The 21,757-nt window shown below is 39.8% G+C and overlaps 1 protein-coding gene across 35 annotated transcripts in view; it reads right to left on the bottom strand.

Annotated features, from left to right (window-relative positions):
• Positions 1 to 3,910: 3,910 nt before the first annotated feature.
• Positions 3,911 to 21,757, bottom strand: part of ANKRD55 (ankyrin repeat domain 55) — a 519,390-nt gene continuing 501,543 nt past the window's right edge. For 27 of the 35 annotated variants that reach the window (XM_041765892.1, XM_041765874.1, XM_041765894.1 and 24 more), the window contains 4 exons: positions 18,114 to 18,281; positions 14,289 to 14,950; positions 6,645 to 6,737; positions 3,913 to 4,622 (listed from right to left, as the gene is read on the bottom strand). In XM_041765892.1, coding sequence (XP_041621826.1) covers positions 4,501 to 4,622; positions 6,645 to 6,737; positions 14,289 to 14,950; positions 18,114 to 18,281 — 1,045 coding nt within the window. In that variant the 3' untranslated portion in view covers positions 3,913 to 4,500. Of the gene's footprint in view, positions 4,623 to 6,644; positions 6,738 to 14,288; positions 14,951 to 18,113; positions 18,282 to 21,757 lie in introns of all 35 variants that reach the window. The other 8 variants (XM_041765882.1, XM_041765878.1, XM_041765876.1 and 5 more) reach the window with 2 other exon arrangements.

Genomic DNA, 21,757 nt, shown 5'->3' on the forward strand with positions numbered 1-21,757 from the left:
AATATCAAGCCATCAACGGTTGAACAACCAGTTCACAGAATTCTTGAATTCTGGATTTAACAATCAACTCTTACAGGCTGGTAAGAGCTGGCTCCAGCATATCCAAGGAAGCAAAATCTTATTTATTACATAAGCCTTTGTTAGAACAGTACAAAGGGCTTTATGGAAATTTGACTCTTCATCCTTCACTGGTGCAGTGTGGCAACTCCACTAATGGAGACTGAATGGCTTGGCTCTCAGAAACTCAGGAACTCAACATTCAGTGGAAGGGAGATTCTTTAAATCTTTTCTGTTTTCTTTGCATTTCTATTTTTTCCTCCTCAAAGTCACTTATTCAGAGAACATGGGGGTAGATATCTTAGAGCGAGCTATTTTGACACAGGAGAACATTAACTTCTCTGGAATTCAAAGGCTTGCTTGGCTTTGTCATAGATACTTGAGAAAACTCCTCTGGTAGCCTCTGTTTCGCTGTAAACCACAATGCTGATTATCCTCACCATCTATTTGTTATTCTCTTACATACTTTCAAGAAACTTTTTCTTGTCTAGCTCTGCAGCTTGAATAAGTTATACTTTCAAACATGGTTAGTGTTTGGCTCAATAGTGATGCTCCTGAGCTTTTGATATTATTTCTTCATTGACTTTTCATATTTGGACTTTGGGGATTTCTTGGAGCTCAGCTGCCTAAAAGACCAAGATTGGATGGATTAAAATCGAGGTTGGAATGGGAAAGCATTTTCTTTGAAAACGATAGTTTTGATGGAAACGTTTGTTGACAGTCTTCACCTATCAGTATTAATATTTCTATGCCAATATCTAGGAAACATGTGAATCTGATAGAATTTCCTGATTTTATTTTATTTTTTTTAAAAAAGATTTTATTGATTTGAGAGAGAGTGCAGGCAAGTGTGCACTAAGGGAAGAGTAGAGGGAGAGAGACAAGCAGACTCCATGCTGAGTGTGGAGCCCAATGCGGGACTCAATCCCAGGACCCTGAGATCATAACCTGAGCAGAAATCAAGTTGGTTGCTTATCCCAGCTGAGCCACCCAGGTGCCCCTAAGGAGAAAGATCATTTTCCCTGAAGGCAGTAAGAGAGGCTAACTACTACATGTGATAGCTGCTTTCATGTTTATTTATTTATTATTAATTTGATTTTTAACTTGAGTGTTGTATTTTATGGTAAGGTCAAATATGTTCCTTCTTAATTACCCCCATTTGAGCCCTATGGTAGATTCCAAGGGGTTGTTTTCAAAAGACTACCTTTAAAATGCCAGGATGCCCTTGCTTAGAGACATGCGTTGGTAAACTTCAAAGAGTAGGGGCAAAAGCAAAATCACTAGTTATGTTTGTCTTTCTGGGAGGCACTGTTTCTAATCGGTCACTTGGTGAGGCTTTCTAAAATTTTGTATCAAGCTGTGATTTAATAGAGTTGGAAAGGATAATAAGCTAGAGCCACAGAAAGCTATTTATGTTGGCTGAATCTATGAAATGAGAACATTAGCGTTTAGTGTTTATGGGGAGAAAGAACACCTGTGTTACACCAGGTGATCACCAAAAGGAAGTAAGAAAAATGGGGGGGGGGAAACCCTACCTTCCAACAACTCTAATTGGTTAGCACAAATTACTGAACTGGTGGACTCTTGCCACAAATATTAGTATTAGCTCCATTATGCCTCTACAGCTTTTAGGCTGAATGAATAAATTCAGAAAGTGACACTTTGCCAAAGGTGTATCACACCATTGAAACTTGTGGAACAGGAAAACAAGATATGGGAATTATGTATGTGGACTATATGACTAGAAAGACTGCCATTAGCTGTGTGACTTCAGGCAAATTAGTTAACTTCTTTCTTTGCCTTGGATTCCTTGTCTGTACTTGGAGAATATAAGTTGATGTAATGGTCCCGATGAAATAATGAATGAAAAGTTATGATTCGTGTGTAAATAAATGATATGTCCTTAGCAGGGAAGGGGAATATAAGAGGTCAAATAAGAGAACTGTCATTTTAGAAGAAAAACTCGCTTGACATTTTTTTAAGTTGGACACAAATCAGTGATTACCTAATATCTGATTTCATCAGTAAAATATTGGCTTGAGGATAAATCCACCCCAAACAAGCAACTTTTCTTGGTGGCAAAAGGGTAACTACTCTATTTTTAAAAGGTGGTGATGGGTAGAAATTACTTCTTCATATCTAGCAAAAGATCCTTAAATCCACTTCAGGGGGAAGGCCTAACACTAGAAAACGCTGTGTGTGGGGGCACCTGGGTGGCTTAGTTGGTTGAGTGTCCAGCTCGGTTTCAGCTCAGGTCATGATCTTAGGGTCATGGGATTGAGCCCCACATCAGGCTCCCTGCTCAGCAGAGTCTGCTCATGATTTTCTCTCTCTCTCTCTCTCTCTCCCCCCCTCTGTCCCTCCTCCCTGTGCTCTCTCTCCCACTCTCTAAAATAAAATAAATAAATCTTAAAAAAAAAAAAAAAAAAGAAAAGAAGTACAAGTGCTGGGGGATGGTGGTTTTTTTCCCTAGCTATATACAGGTATGGTTTGCTTATTTGTCTTTTTAATTGCTTTGGCCTCTTAGCTATCTACTTGGTAAAGGGACCTTAAATGATCACTTAGGGATTGAGCTTTGGTTAGTGTGGTAATCTTTTGGATAATTCATAAATATTCCAATTCTCCCCTTTCCTGCCCATGGAAGGATTGCATTTGCTTACCTCATTTGGCGTTAGGCATGTCCATACGACTTGATTTGGCAAATGAAATGTGAAAGGTAGTGTGAGACTCCCCTTGCACTTCCTCTGTTCTCGTCACCAAGGAGGTGGATGCTGAAGTAGAATCTACATCAGCCAACTCTGCCAGCTGGTGTGGGACATGTATTGTGAATGAGAACTGTCAGCAGGTGAGATTTTTGGGGTTGTTTATTATTGAAGTAGAGGCTGTCCTATCCTTATTAAGCCAAACAGTAGATGGCCAGGTATCTCCTGCAGGTGAACAGAGATTCAGAAGTAATCAGGTGACATAATAGAACCACCTAATTAATATGATTATGAATGATTCACCTAAATCATTCTCATAGGGAATGATTTTTCAAAGATGCAGTGCACAAACAAAGAAAAGAGAACAAAACAAAACATAACAGAAAACCCCTCAGAATCTATGTCCTGAGAGCTCTCCCATTTGCACCAGGATTTGTCCTCCCTACCAGCTACTGTCTAGCTTGGATGACTGGCCACGGGCTTTCTCTTCTATAATCTCTAATTCAGACTACTATCATTGTCAAAATGAGACCGTGGACCTCTTTACTATCACTTCCTATGTCTCTCTACCTTGCCACCTTCCTCTCTACATCCCTACTTTCTTCCCTTCCTTCTTTCCTGGAAAAAAAAAAAAAAAGACTGAGTGCCTGTTATGTGCCAGGCACTGTACACATTTCTGGAAGTGCAAAGCCAAAGAACTATGATTTGGCCTCAGAGGAGCTTCTACTTAGTTAATGGCACAGTCTGATCTCTCTCAACAAATAATGCTAATACAAAATGCTAAGTGTTGTACTTGAGATAATTACAGAATGACATATAGGCTTAGAAATAACACAGAATGACTATGATCTTATACATCTAGGCCTTGAAATTTAAATCAGTCCAAATAACACATAAACATCTTAGTGAGATCTACAGTTAGTAGTAGTCTTTTGAACTTTACTACATCATAAGTTTGGGAATGTCTTGAGTAGGCAGAGACCATTATTTCAAACAGAAAAAAGAATGATTAAACACACAGAGTATTTGAGGAATGTATGAGAAATGCCTGTCTCATTCTGTTAGGCCAAGATGTAGATGCTTCCAACTTACATGATCTTCTCACTATTAGAACAACCACATCTGTAAATGACAATAAGTGGAAATAATCAAATAACAAAGAAGATGCATAAACATTGGCAAATAATTTGGGCTGTAGCCAGAATCAGAAGATGTTGGAAAATACTTTACAGAAGCTTATACATTTAAAAGCTATTAACTGTGACTGATTAAAGGAATTTGCTACTTTAATTTTAATTAAGTTTCATCAACCTAAGGTAGAATTACAATAAATGTGAAGAAAAAGTATGGAATATGCTTTTCTGTTGTTTTTTTATTCAGCAAAGCATACATTTTTAAGACAAAATCATTCAGGAAAAACAAAACAAAACAAAGACAAAAACCTCTCTTGATGTCACAACGCAAACCAAACATAGCAGAGTTTCCCTACTGATAACAAATCCTGACTTTTTATTTTGGCATGGAGACGTTACAGAAACTCACAGACTTAAAATATGTATACAATCAAAGATTCCAAGTGCTTATTTGGGAAATATCATTGGAATAAGGAGTTATAAAACCATGAATGGCTTCTATAATGCAATTTACTAAATCAGTCTTGGTTCTCACAAACTAGAGTACTCTCATCCTTTGACAGTTGAAAATATATATAATCTATACTTCTACAGTCAGCGACCCACAGTTAATTTTCTTCATTGGTGGGACTGGCAAAGTTTTCACTGTCTTCAGCTGGCACGCTCTGCCCCCGTTGGCTTGGAATAGCAGGAAGCACTCGGTTTGTCCGCAGAGGTCCTCCAGATAGAACTGGGGAGAAAGAACAGAATGAAAGCCTTTCAAGGTTTGCTGCTCTCAGAGTCTCAGGAGGAATGGTGTTGGGAGAATGATGTTATCTCTAAAGGAGTGGAGGCATTTCTACGGAGCTTGTCTTGGTGAGAGCTCAGCTGCAGGAAAAAGTTGTGTCTGTATCTACTCAGGCTTATCACATGTCATCAGGATGTCAAATACGCACAAATACAAGACGGGGCCAAATTTGATCAAAACATGATTGGACTATGCTTGCCTGGCACAGCCCTCTTTTCCTGGGGTGGAGTAGCTGTTGATGGCCAAGTCAGCACAGTGCTCTAAATGAGCCCCAAGACATCTGTACTGCCCTTTTATGCGATCCTCAAAAGGCTCTTGAGTTTCTTTTAGGAAAAGCCCTGTGTACCTTCGCATTTCTTTTTCATAGAGCTAAAGTTGATCAAAGATCTTTATCTTCCCTTTTCTCCTTAAATTTAATTGTGAAGAGCAAAGCTCCTGGGCTCTGCCTATGAAAATCCCCTCTCTGGCTTCTCCAAACCCCACCAGGATTCAAGGCTGAGCAACTACTTAATTAGATAACTTTGTGAGTCATTTCGGCTTAAAGACAGGGTCGGGCTTGAATTTCATCCAGTGATTGAATTCACACCATCCCAAACTCTCGCTTTATACAAATCAGTAAAAGCAGAGGATTGGATCTGTTAAGGAAGATATTTTGTTTTTTGCTACTAATTCCTTGTGTGAGTTTGGAAATAAATCTCCATCTCTCCCTTTCCTTATTTGCAAAATGACAGGGTTATACTAAGACCCTGTGATTCACTGTTTTTACCTAAGAAATCCTAGAGCTCTTGATTGGTCCCTTCCACACTACAGCCTGGGGCTGAAAAGACATACTGGGTATTTATTCTGTGCAAACAGTTGCCAGTGTTTTCCGTATATTACCTATATTGGATGTATAAATATATTTCCATATATTACCATGTAATCCTTCAAACAACCTTTTTAGGCTGGCACTGTTCTTATAGGCTAAGGGAGGAAACTTGTCTGAAACCAGGCAGCTCCTAAATCATTCAACCTCTGCAATTAAGGGGGTATGGAGAGAGAGAGAGAGAGAGAGAGAGAGAGAGAGAGAGAGAATGAGAGAGTATGTGCATGCTTGCATACATGTTATAAATGACAGGGCTGGGATAGAAAGAGAAGGAAGGAAGGAAATTAGAATCCAGTAAGAATTGCTTGTTTCCATGAGGCAGCTGACTCAGTGTCTTATAGTTTTGCTCCTGGCTCTGCTACTTACTACCCAAGTAATGCTGGGCAAATCATGCAACCTCTGTGAGATCAGTTTTCTCATCTGTACAATGGGAATAATAATAGAATCTGCCTCCTAGCACAGATATGAGGATATGCAAACTCGGAATTTCTGGGTGTGGAGCCCAGAAATCTACTTTATAACAATCACCCCAGGTAATACTTGAAGTACACTCAAACTTAAAGATCACTGACTAATAGAATATATTTAATATTTTACGTTGTGAGAAATTTTTGTACAAAATATTATTTAATAAATCAATAATGTCAAAAGTAACACGGGTGAACAGCATCTACATGATTATTCCTTTCTGTTTAGGGATGCATAGCCTCTGAGTAGGGGGATGACACATATTTGTACCTGTTCATCATAGTCAGGAAACCAAGGTCAAAAGACCAATCTTAAGAGAAAAAATTTTAAAGCACTTTCTTACACACATTAAATAGAACATAACAAAATAAACATTGGTTATTGTTTTTATAATCCAAACACAAAAATTCCTCAAGGGAGGGAGTATCTTTTTTTTTTTTTTTTTTACCCTAAACAAGCATTACCAAGTTGGACAAAACTTTAAAGACTGTCTCTATTCTATTTTCCTGTAATTTACAAGTTTTGGCGCCTGATGTTCCCTTGAAAAATGAAAGTAAACTGAAATAACAGTTAGTTGTGTCTAGACATGTTAACACTTGCAAAGGAAGCTGAAGAAGATTCATAATACTTACATTTTTGGTCTGGTAGGGGAGCTAGGTTGTTCCGGGTGAAAGGAAGATCCCTGATCTGGGGTCTATTTGGGGAGACATGCTGAAAATTTTGTCCTAGGGACAAACAAAATTGTGTCAATTATCTGAGCATAACCAAGTGCAAATTATAAAATCCAGTGGATAAGAGAATCATAAAGTTGTTAGAGATTGCTCAGTTTAAGATGCTAACAACAACAAAAATCATAATAGCTACACTTCGTTGAGTTTCTGTTATATACCAGTCACTGTTTTAATGAAATAAAAAGACATCGGAAGTCATTTCTTGAATAAATGAGTTGAAATAAAATTTTATAAACAAGCACAGTTGGCCACTCACTCTATAAAACTTAAAAGTTTGAGGGATGCCTGGATGGCTCAGGGGTTGAGCATCTGCCTTTGGCTCAGGGCATGATCCCAGAGTTCAGAATCGAGTCCCACATCGGGCTCCCTGCAAGGAGCCTGCTTCTCCCTCTGCCTGTGTCTCTATCTTCTCTCTGTGTCTCTCATGAATAAATAAAATCTTTAAAAAAACCAACTTAAAAGTTTGAAAAAGTAAAATAGGGTATACAATAAAATATATCAGTCAAATCTGTGGTGAATGACACATAAGTAGGATATATTCTTCTCGATCAGTGTTTTTCAATGCTGGTTGCACATAGGAATTGAATTATCTCAGTCGTTTAAAAAAAAACACTGTAGTCCAGCCAAACCCCAGATCAATTAAAAGAGAATCTCTGGGGCTGGAATAGGGCATCAGATTTTTATCACTTCCCAAGGTATTCTAATGTGCTGTAGGATTGAGTATCATTGACCTAGAAGATGGGATCTGGGTGAAGTCACCTGGCATGTGGATATTCTCTAATTTAGGCTATAAGCAGTGCTATGCTGGAGCCATGTGTACTGGCTCTTGGGAACTAATGGTTAAAATTTCAGGAATTTAGTGAGCTGTTGACATCACAGTGGTGGCTTGGCGTCGGTCATAGAAGTATTTACACCATGGAAATCAGCAAGCACTGAGTCAGCTGTTAAATATTTATCAATATACCACCGATTACAAGAGATAGACCTAAATGTCTGAAAATAGAAAGGAATACCCAAGTTATTTAGGTCCCTTTAAATAGTTGACCATTTGGCCAACTCCTGGGACAGGAGTAGACTTGTCTGCCAGCTTGGGTAAGAGATGCTCCCTCTCTAAACCTCAATTTCCTGAAATACAAAGTGGTGAAAGTAATTGTATCTGTCCTTTTCACTTGTCATAAAAATTAAATAAGAGAACAAATGTAAAGCATTTAGCTTACAAGGTTAACACCTAATAAACATTAGTTATTATGACAGTTTTATTCTGTGGAGTGTTTAACACAATCTCCCGGAGAGTGGGGAAAGTATTCATTTGATCTTTTGCCTCATAATTTTGTAAGAATCAGAACAACTATAGGAACTGCTGATAGGCTTAATTCTTCTGCTTGGGCCAGACAGTCCTTAGAATAACAGAGAAAAAAAGATTAGCCAAGATCCACTGTCTATCTGCATAGGGGCATTATAAGGGCAGCCCTCTGAGCACTGCCATTTGATGAAAATTGAGCAAAATTTACAGTCTCTCTGGTGGATATTATGTTTTTATTCCTTTGTATTCTAAAGGTCAAATAACCTCATAAGCTACTATTTAAAAAGAAAACATCCCTGAGTAGAATAACAGTAAGTAATTACAGTAAGTACCCATATCAACTCATACCTTATTTATCCATGAACATTTGAGCAGAAATTTGCAAAACCAAGAAATGAGATAATGATAATTATGGCTAAAGTTTACTGAGAACTTACTATTGTAGGGACTGGGCTGGATGCTATGGGCATAATTTCATTTAATCTTAACAATCACTTTTCCTTGTGACATAGATGCCATTATCATCCACATTATACAAATGAAGACACTGGCTTGGAAGAGTTCTCAAATGTGCTCAAGGTTACATAATGGAAAGTGACAGAGCTTGGGCTCCAACTTTGGTCTGTCTGACATAAAACTCGTCCTGCCTCCCTAGCAGTCAAAGCAATTTTGACAAGATGTGAGATGGGCAGAAAGGGGGTGGGCGGTGATTTGGGAGATGGGAGGAGAGCCCAACTTCATTCTGCACTGGCATTGGGCTCAGTTTTGAAGGACAAGGTGGATCTGTGCGCAGCCCAAAGCTCTGTTATGTGTGCTGCAGGCATCTCAGGGAGCGTCAGCCCATCAGGATAGGATCACTGTCCTAGATTCAAAGGCAGAAGGGTTTTCACAGTTCAACAATAGAATTCAGTCAAGCGATTAAATAAATTCAGCATTCATCTATTGTGTATCACCGTATTCCTGAGCCTAGAGCGCAAAGAGGACAAGGCAAGGTGCTCAGGAAGGGATAACAGTGTATGTTGGAGGAAAAACAGGTTAACTTCTACTTTTGAAGCCTAAGAGCAGTGGTGTGAGGGTATCACATAGGAAAGGGATGTGGAGAGGTGTGTCTTGAATCCCACAGCACTCACTTGAACTTCTGCTTCATCACTTCCTGCCTAGCTCTGTGACCTTAAGCAGGTGGTATAATCTCTCTATGCCTCAATTTCCTCATTTCCAGAATAGGGATTAAAAACTCCTCTCCAGCAGTGCTGGCAAAGGGGAAGTACACACTTTGCTATCTGCCTCACAGGAGGCTCAGCAAGGTGGATTCATTCTATGGTTCAGTAAGAACCTGTTCAGTAAGAACAGTAAGAAAGAGCCTCAGCTCCTGAAGAAGTCAGGGGGACTTCAAGGCAAGGTGGCTTTTGAGCTGGTTCTTAAAAGATTGTACAAATCTGCCAAGCACACAGTGGACAGAAGGTAAAAATAACATGGGCACTGACGCCATAGAGCAAAAGGTATGGGGTGTTGGGGCCCTGAGACATATTCAAGGAAGTGTTCAAGGGGATGGGGGAAAGGATTGGAGATGTAAGGCCCAGATGCTGAGAATGGAGCCCAGCCATGCTGGGAGCATTTTGAGGCCCAGCCATGTGGGAGCATTTTGTTTATCAGCTCAGGAGTCTGGTCTTTGTCCTGGAAAAGATGTAGCACCTCTGATCAGAGTTTAATCAGAGGGGTCACAGGATCAGACCTACACAGGAAGGAGAGCACATTGCTGCTGGGATAGTCTAGCAAACTGGGGAGAAGGGAGTTCTCTCTTGAGGAAGAAGGGAAGCGAGCACTTTCTTACTTTTGTGATGGCTTGAAAATAACCAGGCTGGTTGCAAACACCACAGAGCTTTCTGTTCCATTTTCTCTGAAAGCTGCTCGCAATGAATTAAGCTGATGTGCTCCAAATTTCCTCATTAGGTTAAGTGCCTCATCCCGCATCTCTCTCCATCTAGCCCACTGACAGGTCTCAATGAATGTTAAGCAATAATCATTACGGCTAAATGTTCAGGGTTGCTGATGTAAGCACAGGATATTGGCTGCCAGGAATTCAAACAGTAGTACTGCTAGCCCTATTATTTCTACTAAACCCAGGGCAGGAAAAGAGAAAGTCCACTGCTAAAGGGACTATCCAAGTTCAGACCAGCAGTGCTGTGGTATGATTTGCAGTATCTAATTGCTTTACCGTATTAGACTTCCATATCAAACCATTGGTGCTCAATCTAGAAATCTGCTAGACTAACAACTTAAACCACTTAAGTGAACCCTCCTAATTGTAGTCCAGAAGCCTCAGTAGTTTTAAAAACATTTCAAACTGGGTTAAAAATGTTCACAAAAATAAAATGTATAAGGCAGGGAAATCTTTTTGTTTTGGGAAGGACAATGTCATTTCTAAGAAAATTGCAGTGTGGGTAATTGGTAAGTATACTAACAAACTTGACTTTGAGATTTAAGGAGAGAAACACATTGCCACAGTGATACCTTGCTATTTAGGGGATGTGGGTTGGAGTGCTGAGAATGTCACTAATTAGTTGTAAGACTTTGAGTAAACCATTTTAACTATTCTAGGCCATGTGAATTATAACTGAAAAGGGCCTCATGAGACATAATGGCCCCAGCCTCTGCATGAGTAAGAAACTGGCTCAGAGAGACGACATGTCTTGCTTTATCAATCAGGGCTCATCCAAGAAAAAAAGAGACCTCTCTTGGTCTTTCAAACAGAGGGAATTCCCTACATATATTTGTGATAGAAAAGCTAAGAAGCCAAACTGAGAGTAGGACAATCCAGAGATTAGCTGTTGCAAAAAAAAAAAAAAAAAGGCAACCACCCCTAGCCTGGAGAGATGAGAGGAAGAGATGGTGTTATGAAGGCCTACAAGCTAGTGGAAGCCAGAGCCACAGTGAGCAGCTGTGTGGAGAAGTGGGAGGAGGTAGAACCACTGTTGGGGCTTCCAGAAGAAGCAGAGGGACACTGTGTACAACTACATTGCTTTCCTTCGTTCTCCTACTCTTCCTCTTCTGCCAAGTGCCTCCTGGTACTTGGCCTAAAGTACCTGGAAGCAGCTGCAAGGGAGCCTAAGAAGTGTTGTTTCCTTAGAGACAGAAGGGAACTGGGGGGAAAAGACGAGATGTGAGAGCAAGCAAGCAGTTGACTAGCAACAGGTACTTAAATTTCGTCTTTAAAGCAAGGTCACTTCTAGTTTCTGTCTAGAGCATACAGCCTGGCACATGGTTCTTTAAAAAAGAAAACACTTTTGTATGTGTATAACATTGTGTTCGAACCACTCTTCTAAGTACTCTGCATGTATCACCTCTTTAAATCTTAATGGCAACTCATGATCCTATGAATTAGATATTTCCTCTCAGTTTTTTTTTCAGGTGAAGAAACAAAAACCCAGAGAGATTAAGCAACAGCAAGTAAGTGGAGAGCCAAAATCTGAATCCCGGTGTTTTAACCGCTGAATGATTCTGCATCTTGACAGATTCCAAAGACCCTCTAACCATTTAATGAATGACTGGATTGCTAAAGTCCTCTCCATTTAAAGACCCTATAATCTTGTATCTAAACATGAGAAGAAAGTTGCTTTAAAGTCAGTTGCAGAATCATTCGAGCAAATCTATATCTTTAAAAAGTTCATTTATAGGCTGAAGATTCTTGGGAGATTTATCTTATCACAACTCAGTTGCCTAGGATGGCTCCTAGTTATTATCAGCGCTTAAAAACATTGGTTGGAAAAAGAAATGCTTTGATGTGCCACAGCTAATTATTCAAGGTTTTCTTGGAGAATTTTGCTTCTTCTTTTCTTCCACCCCAGGACTGACTATTCAAATTATTTCACTGGCAAATGAAGCAAAATTTCAAATGAAGCAAGTTTATTGAGTTTCCTTTTATTTCCAGTAATATAGCAAGTTTAGATGGTTCCAGTGACAGAGTGTACTAGTTCTTCATCCAATATCTACTCTCTTAGAAACAAAAATTCTTCTCTCTTAGAAACAAAAATTCAATTTTTGAGGGACAGCTATGTGCTGAGATTTAAAATACTACAATTCACAGTCTCCCTTGTAGTGAGGCATGACCATGTGACTAGAGTTCTGACCAATGAGATGTAAGAGAGACATGGGTACTTAGTGGAGATGACATCTTAATGGGAGCTGACTCAGCTGGGCCATATCCATTTTTTTGGCCTCTCTGTGCTCCTTTCCTCCTTGTCTGTTAGCCATAATGCACTGTGAACTAAGCTGAACAATGTTATCATATGGTGAGCTGTGGAGCACACAAATGGAAGGAACCTAAGTCTTTGGTGATGCTGGAGCTACCAAGCACCTGGGAACTACCTACTTCAGACTTCTTTCCTACAGCAGCACTGAATTTCAATGTTGTTTGAGCCATTGTTGCTTTGCTTTCTGTCATAGGCAGCTGAACCCAATCGTAACTGATGGAGAAGAGACAGACTAAGACTGTCTTGGGAAAAGAAAAAGAAGGAGATTTTCACAAATTTCAAAAGATTTTCAGAAGAGAAGGTATTAGGCAGGACCAAATCCAGAAAGAAGACTGCTTTGAGGCCCTGGAGGCCACTAAAATGTAAAAAAAAAAAAAAAAAAAAGAAGAAGATTAATATCTTTCCTTCCTTTATCCTTCTGTTGAATAAAAGCAAAAACACTACCTATGCCACTGACCACACATTTTAGTGCTTTGCAGGGGAAGTAAATGTTGGGTGGAGTTATTCTCAGACACCGGGAAATAGTCTTCCTGTGCTTATCCATATTTATCCTGTGCTTAAATACATATAAATTTATATGCAGGGAGCCATACTCACTTGTTTCAGACACCAGGCGAACAGAAATGGGGGAAGAAAGCCAGATTCATGCTGCTTTAAACAGGAAGGAATACTCTACCTTTTCAAATACATATATTCCTCCTTCACTTCTTACCATACACATAGCTCTCTTGGTCTCTCATTCTTCTGTGTTTGACAGAAATAGGGGTTCAAGATACATCATCCCCCCCCTTAACCCTACCATAAGAAAAACAACAGAAACACATTGATCACAAACAACTGACATGACACAGAGAGACACTGGAAAGTGTTGTGGATGGCGTTGACCTGGGGACCGTGATGTCCAACTGGCGTCAAGGGGGCTGTGGTTATTCCTAACCAGCCCATTATTACCAAGCAGAATTTGGGTTCAGTGCTGCCAGGCTTTTTAATTTCTCAAGAGAAGCTGAATCTTCCATTTTTATGTAAAACTTCATGATTTTTAAATATTAGCAATTAACTCGCTTGAAGACAAAACAAGATACTATGGTAATGAACTGATTCTGGAAGCTGTTTTGTAACCTCTGCTTTAGAACAATAGTTCCCATTCTCTGGGGTGCATCAGAACTACCTGTGGGACATTTAAAAATTAAAAAACAAGTATTAATGTGATACATTTATTTAAAAAGGGGAATCAGATACATATATATTGCTTGTATGTGTATAAAAACAAATTCTTTAGTGAGATACATTTATTTTAAATGGGGGATATTTGTTGGTGTATATATATTTCATGTGAGTGTGTGTGTGTGTGTGTGTGTACATACATGTGTATATAACATCACTGGAAGAATAAATAAAAAATAACATCAGTAGATTTGGATGAGCAGCGGCGTTGTGTATCTGGGAGAAGAGACAGGAGGGAGAAATGTAGTGTAAGCCTTTGGAATGTGTGGTAACTCGAACCATTAATGTGTGAATATATTTCCTTCCTACGCATATACATAGAAGGCATTGCCATTCTCCTGTCTCCCTCACCAAGATTTTGTTTCGGTACGTTTGGAGTAGGGATTGAACACCTGATTTTAAAAACAAGCCATCACATAAACAATTTGACCCTTTCTCATATTGCCACCTACCCCGGTTAAGAATCTTTGCTACTGGAAATACCAATGTTCCTGCTCTAATCTGCCAGTCACCGCACATATTTGCTAGGTAGATGAGAAGGCACATACTTTAACTTGATGATTGCTTTCAGGGTGGAAAAGCCGAATGTTTCCACAGGCTGGAGATCTTGAATCCACTGGATTCAAGGGAAATAATGGGCCTTAATCATCCATTTTGTTCTGGCCCTGCCCTCTGGGCTACTGCCACTCCAGTTCCTCATCCAAAACCCTATGAAACGTTTCTCATATAGAGCATGCCCAGAATGAGAGAAGGAAGCAAGGACAATACCTGATGAAGGATTGTGTAGATGAGGAAGATGGGGCAGCCCCAAGCCCTCCTGGTGCCCAGACCTGCTGGTGAGCAATCTGTCCAGCAGCTTATCAGAAGAAGACACAGTCCAAGCCTTGCAGAACACCTGGTTGGAATCACCTCTCCAGGGGTTATCTAGCAATGCTTGGCAGCCAGTTCTGTTATGCAGTAAGTCCTGCTCACTTCGGCTTTTCTGAGATCGCTGGGCCATATGATGGGTACCGGAGCTCAGGCCGGCATGGGAAGTGGTCCCCTGGGAAGCCGTCAGGAAGTTATTGCCCAGGGTGATGGGTGGGAGGCTCTGCGTTCTGATTGGTGGAAGCCCCTTATGGGCCACAGGCTTCTTTTCTGGCAAGAGATATTTTGAATTGTCTGAGGTCCGCTTCTTAAAGTCAATCATAGCCACCTGATCACCAGGCTCTCCTTGGCAGTTGGTATCCACGATGCTGTCAAAAGTGGTGATGATGTCATCGACTTCCGAGGTGCGCTCTCCTCTAGGTCGGTCCCTGCTGGGATCCTTGTGATAGGCCCCCTGCTCTTCCTTTTTGTTTTTGCAGAAGATTTGGTTGAGCATGCTGAATCGTCCCTCCTTCTTCTGGGGCCTGCTGTTCTGGGAAGGAAGGGGTCGAGTAGGCTCTGTCCTATGGGAATATAAAATAACAAGGATGCTATGAGAGGATAGGAAATGGAGACGATCCCCAACCTCTCCCTCCCCTAAAAAAAGACTTCCTTGTGTTCTATCTGCTTGAGAAGGTTGTCTGAGGTCATCCAAATACACCCCAAAGCTGTCTCAAGTCAAAGGATGTAGAGGAACTTCCAACACCCTTGTGACTCCCTTCCTTGCCATGGTCAACTCTTTGTCCAGGTAGACTATTTCTTAGATCCCTCTTGGCCCCACAGGAGCTGTCCTTTCAAAATTTACCTCTAGATAATCTATTTTCACCAAGGGTTTAGTAAACTAAACTAAAATAGCTTAAAATACTGTTCTCACTTCTCAAGGACAGTCAGTAGGCCTGTAAGTTTTATTACGTCACAGAGATGAAGGCCAAGAGTGAGGTGAGGCTTCAACTAGAAGTAGGGTGGTGCTTGTAGAGGTGGGGGATGTGTGGTTTCAGGCTTTCTCTGAAAGAGATCCCAGCAGATCCTGGCAGAGCTCGGACATTATCTACGTCGGGAAGCCGGCCTATTTTTTGCTACTTGAATGTTCTTCACTTCCCTTTTAATTTTTACTAAATCTCCCATTGAAAAAAATGCTTTTAAAAAAAGTGTACTAAAGGAAACCAAGGGAAGAAGCTTCAGTCTGGGCTTCAGCTGCATAAGAGGAAGTGTATATGCCAGAGATCGGGTGTGGCAGCGCAAGAAAAGCGAGCAGTGCCCAATGGGCAGGCAAATTCTAAAGAAATAAAGGTCAGCAGTTGTCCGGCTGGCTCCTCTTGTGTGGAGAGTTTCCCTGAGGCACCATTCTGTTTTTGTTCCTTGGAAAATTCTGTTACTCCCTTTTGAGGCCAAAATTGACTTTGCTTTCTGTGGTAACGAGTTAATGATGAAACCTGATGAAACCTGACCCATGTGCGTGTCCTAAAAGCCAGATTGCAACATTCCTCTTCGGAGTGAGATATTGTCATCTGTAATTTGAAAAACATCACCACTTGACGGCCTATAATTAATGTTGTTCTTCACAGGCCACACAGTGTGTAACTGAATAAGATTCAGTGATGTATTTCCGTGATGTATTTTTATCTTCCTTCTTTCACCTTTCAATAGGCTTTCTGAACTATTGAACACAACTTCTGAATCCCTGATACTACCAGAGAGCCCCAGGGGAATCTCTAACATTCTTTCAAGTTGGCCTGTATAGAATATGCCCTGGTGTGATTTAATCCTACTTGAGTACTTCTACAATCTCTCATCCTTCTGTTACACATTGTGATTTAGGCCAGTGGGTTCTCAGAGTGTGGCCCATTGAACCCTGCAGGTGGGGCCCCTAATGGTGTTCAGGGGTTCCATGAGGTTAAAACTATATTAATAACAATAATATCAAGATGTCTTTTTCACTGTGCTGCTTTTTGCTCTAAGGGTACAATAGAGATAGTGGGGTGGATATGGGCCCCTTGGTACAAATCATGATAGCAGCATCAATGGACTTACATTTAAAAAATTATCATCTGACTTATTAATGCCCAGTAAATGTTATTAATTTTATTAAATATTAACCTTTGAGTATACATTTTTTGACAAAACAGGAAATACTCATAAGCACTTCCACTATATAATGAGGGTTGACAGTTGTCTTCAGGCAAAACACTTGTGTAATTGTTTGAGTTGCCAGCTAACTCAGACATTTTTTTTTTTTCCCACAGAACACAATTTTTATGACTCACAGACAAACTATGGTAATTTGGTTAAAGTTAGATATTTGCAGAAATTTTCACGAAAATGAATAAAATAAACCTGTGATTTCAAGGTAAACAATTGACAGTAACTGCTGCCAATGACAAAAGTCCAGTTCTCAAGCAAAATTACAATTTTGAAAAACCTGTATACCATAAGCTTGACTACTTTCCTGATACATAAAGGCTTTTCTGATAGGATCAGTGGTGATATTAACAAATGCAATTTTAAGAAATTGTATAATGAGATGTGTCATTTGGAAAATATTCATAACTGAATGAACCAGTATTTTCCGAATTATGCACGGGTATGAAACTCATTTAAAGTGCAATAGACTGGGATGCCTGGGTGGCTCAGTGGTTGAGTGTCTGCCTTTGACTCAGGGCATGATCCTGGAGTCCCAGGATCAAGTCCCACATCGGGCTCCGTACATGGAGCCTGCTTCTCCCTCTGCCTATGTCTCTGCCTCCTTTCTGTGTCTCTCATGAATAAATAAATAAAATCTTAAAAGAAATAAAGTGAAATAGACCAATTGATTTTAATACAACAGGGTAAAAAAAGTTCATTGATATGCTGATAGTCCACATTGCAACTAACCTTTAGGAAATTAACACTTGTCAAGTTTTGGTGTAATATCAAAGGAAAGTATTCATAATAATCTGAAAATGTTACTGAAATATTCCCTTCTCCAACTACATGTTTATGCAAAGCCAGATTTTTTTCAAACACTTCCATCAAAATAATGTATTGCAACAGACTGAATGCAAGAGCAGGTGTGAGAATTCAGCTGTATTTATTGTAGTAGGTTCCAATGAAGATATCAAAGAGATTTGCAAAAACAATGTAGAGCTATGCTGTTCTTCTCATTACAACTTTTTTGGTTTCAGAGAATAGGTTATTCTTAACTAAAACTATGGTACTTGTGTCAACATGTAAATGTCATGGGTTATTGTTGCTTTAAAGGAATAACTAAATAAATATTTTATTAAAATTTTGTTTTAACTTCTAATGCCATAAATATTGATAGGGGTAGCTCACATACACAGAAGCACTTTGGGTTTCGTGAGTTCTGAAAGTGTAAAACAGCACTGAGCATAAAAAGTTTGAGAATTGTTGATTATGGAAAAAAGGAAAAAAGATTAAGAGAACATGGCATAAAGGGAAGAAGAAAAGAAGAAGAAAACGGAAAGCAGAAATGAAAGTCCAGTGGACGTTAGGCTGATGGATTTGGGCTCACTACTACCATTTTGCTCCATGAGGTAGAGAGAACATGTCCCGTTAGATACACTAGACAACGGCAAACACAATATTAAGTTAGTGCTGGCTTTGTGTATCAGTACGTTAAAGAATGTCAACTGATTTTATAAATTCCCTGAGAGGAAGAAAACAATGAGTGTCTCCTGGTGCACTCACCTGCTCTCTTGGGAGAGGAGTCTGACACAGGCCGCGTGGCCGCAGTACAGGGCGTAGGCCAGGGGTGTGCTCTCCTTGGTGTCTCGCAGGTTGCTGTCTATGCCCAGCTCCAGCAGTGACTGCACACAGTCCGCCTTCCCTGCAGCTGCAGCCCAGTGCAGAGGGGTCCTGGGGCACCACAGGGGAACAACACAAGGGTCAGAGCACAGAAATGGCCCAGGTTGTTTAGCCAGTGACAGCTCCCACTCAAAGTCTGGGCCTGGCCTGCAAAACACGTTGCTATTTACACTGTGAAGGTGGTAAGTATTAGACGGGGCTTTGGGGTGATGGTGGAGCCTCATTGGAGCCTGTCCTCTAAGCTCTAAGCATTCCTTGACTTTTTGCCTTCTCTGGACTTCCTGAGAATGTCCTAGAAGAGGAAGTAGTGGGGCAAAGGCTATGGATAATTTTAAGGCTCTTTATTCTTAGTGCCAAACTGTCTTCTAAGAACACTGACTCAATTTATCCACCTACCAGCTGTGTCCCTATTCCTTCCCTCAACTGAGTGTTATTATCACCTTTAAAAATCTCTGCCAATCTGGTAGGCAAAATGATACTCCAGTGTTGTTTTCTTTTGCATTTCTTTAATAGCAAGGCTGAACTTTTGAAATATATTTTTGCCATTGGAGTCTCCTCACTGAAATGACTCTTAATGCCATCTGGCTATTTTTCTTTTAGATTGTTAGTGTTTCTTACTAATTTATATAGGCTCTTTAGAAATTAAAGGTATTGATCTTTTTGCAAATATTTTCTCTAATTTGTTACTTGACTTTTAATGTTTTAGTGATTTTCCATAAAAGTTTTTAAAAAATTACCACATTTAATTATCTCCTCACTTTTCTTTCATAATTTTATGCGTAGAAAGTCCTTCATCAGCCAGAAGGTAGATACATATTCATCAGTACCTAAGCCTTTATTAAATTGTAAAACCAGGATTTTCTCAGGAAAAGAAAGCAAGAGACTGGGAGAAAATACTGTAATTTGTAAATTGTCCTGGGAAAGGCTTGATCCTGAGGCAGGAAAGGAGGGCACGGAAAGCTCCTTCTTGGCTTTATGCTGGGGCTTCAACCTTGGGCAGAAACAAGGGCAGCCAAGTAGTCTCTCAGGAGGCAGCTAAGGGGCTGCACAGATGAGGGCTCAGTTGGGGTTATCTGCCTTAATTAATATTTGCAGAGTAGCCTTGTCCCCATTGTGGCCAGCACCCCGATGTATGGATTGTGTCTCTGGTCAATCAAGCATTCTTCTCCTCAGGTTACACCATGGGCAGCAATTTGAGAACACTTACTAGGACCATATCTTTTTTTTTTCAATATAGTGATCAATCACGGTGCTTATTTGAATATGTGTCAGATGTGATTCATTCCACTCTCCTTGAGAGAGGTCTCCAGACTATATTTATTATGAAAAAGGACGAGGCACCAGTCAGATTATGCCATCCTGTTGAGAGGATATATTGCCAATAGATTCAGTAGATGAAGGGCTGGACATCAATTTCATCAGGTTTACTAACACATGACAACCCACTTTGGAGCAGTGTGAAATATTTCTTCACAACAATTGTGAAGACTGTTTTAATTCTTCTGACTACCAACGTGGAAAAAAGAGGTCCAGAAGAACAGGAGGGAAACTTAAATTGTTTTGCAGAGAAACAAGGGGAATATATGAGTAATTCCTAACTAGTATACATAGAGCCTTTGTGGACAATCTGTAGTATCCAATCTCAAGTTATCTTGGCTATAATTCCTTTCTTTATCTTAAAAGATAAAGAGCCACAGCAAACACAGCAGATTGGTTTCAGCTATCACAGTGCAGGGTTCAGGGGTAGGAGTTTATGATTCAGAGAAATTCATTAGAGATGGCTGAGGAGGTAGTCTCTGAATGGCAGAAAATGACGAGTATAAGCATGTGGCCATGGTTGAGGTATCCATAGCTAAGAAATGATTTATAGGACATGTAAGCATTCCCTAGAGAATTCCCAGAACTATGTAGGGAGGAGAACTTGATAAAAGACTGTATTTCCTGAAGATGAATGGGTTGGATATTAAAGTCAAGTCTGACTTCACGGGCTGATGAAACTTGGGATATTTACACTACTTCTGGGTTTCGTGTGCTATGCCATCGATCTTAGGCTAATTTACACCATGTTTTGAACATCATAGATCTACAAAGTACTTTAATACCTAGGAGGACTAGGGCCCCCACATTGTCCCTCTACTCCTCTCTCTCTCTCTTTTTTACCATTGCCTTATTTTTCTTCCCTTTGCTTTAAGTGCTTTCTCTCCACTAAGAAAGAAAAGACAGGAAATCAGTTACTACAAATTCTCAAAGCACTTACACCTATGAAAATTTTGAAGAATTCTACTACTAAGACGAGCTCACAGTTTCAGTGTAAAGGCACAGGTGCATGAAGCAGGAAACGTGAAACAAAACGGAGGACAGAATTTGTCAGTGCAGGCAACTGGTGAGCTGAGCTTTGGAGTAGGAACTAGATTCTTCTTGATTTTACTTCACTTTGAACTCTCCTAGGACCTTATCTTCTGTATTTTTATTTTCTTTTTGCTCCCCTTGATCTTACTTCCTTCCCTGAGGCTTGTGGAACGGGATTTTCTTTGCTAAGTGTGTGATCATGCAGAATGGGAAACAGCCCATTCAGAGTTGGTTCTAAAAGTATTTTGAATTAGGCAAACTTTTCACCTGGCCTCCTTTTTAAAAATGTGTTGTTTTTCTTTTTTTTCTTCCTCTTTTTGGATCATTCACCTTTTCTCTTCATGTAACTTTAGTCTTGCTACTGTCTTACCTGCTAAGGATCAACATCTGCTGTTAGGAAAAGGTCTACTTTCAAGGATATATACTTTAATTTTAATTACAGTCATCAGGTTAACCATCTCCAGCTCCTGAGACTAATGAGCAACACAAGATTCTCCCCTGTGTTATTAGGATTTCAGGTATCAGGGAGTAGGAGGTGCTTCTTGGAGTTTATCTAAAGTTAGGAATAATAGGTGGCTAATTTTGCACCTCAACAGAAGAGAGTTTTTAAAAAAAAACATACGTAGTGTGTAAGCCTTTTACTTATTTTCAATAGTCTTGTTTGTTGTTATATTATTCTTGTATTTCCATTGAATCAATGCCTAACCTAAACTAAGATTAGATATACAGTATAATTGAAAAACTCCAAAAGTTGATTATGGGTGAAAAGCAATTTAGATGAAAAGTTCTATGTTTGGAAGACAAGGGTACAAGTCTTCCTCTAATTGCTAACTACCTCTGAGATAACTCTCTCCCCTTTCTGAATCCACCCTCCTTTTCTATGCTGATATATTTTTAATGATTGGGTAAAAAACCTTGATAAAGTCATATCTAGTTCTGAATACAAAACCTCTATTATACTCTTGTCTGGATAACAAGAGATTGTTGACTTTATGATATAATCCAGGAATGAAGAAAAAAATAAGACTTACTGTTAAGAATAAAAAGTGCGTATAGCAGGAAGTTGACATACAGAAAGCCTTCTGAGAATGTTTAGCAAAAAGTGGAAAATCTGACAATACTGTACAGTCACAGCGTGTCTCTCCATAACAATGATTTTTCCTGCCCTGACTAAAATA

The sequence above is a fragment of the Vulpes lagopus genome, chromosome 8, assembly GCF_018345385.1.
Source record: "Vulpes lagopus strain Blue_001 chromosome 8, ASM1834538v1, whole genome shotgun sequence".
NCBI lineage: Eukaryota > Metazoa > Chordata > Mammalia > Carnivora > Canidae > Vulpes > Vulpes lagopus.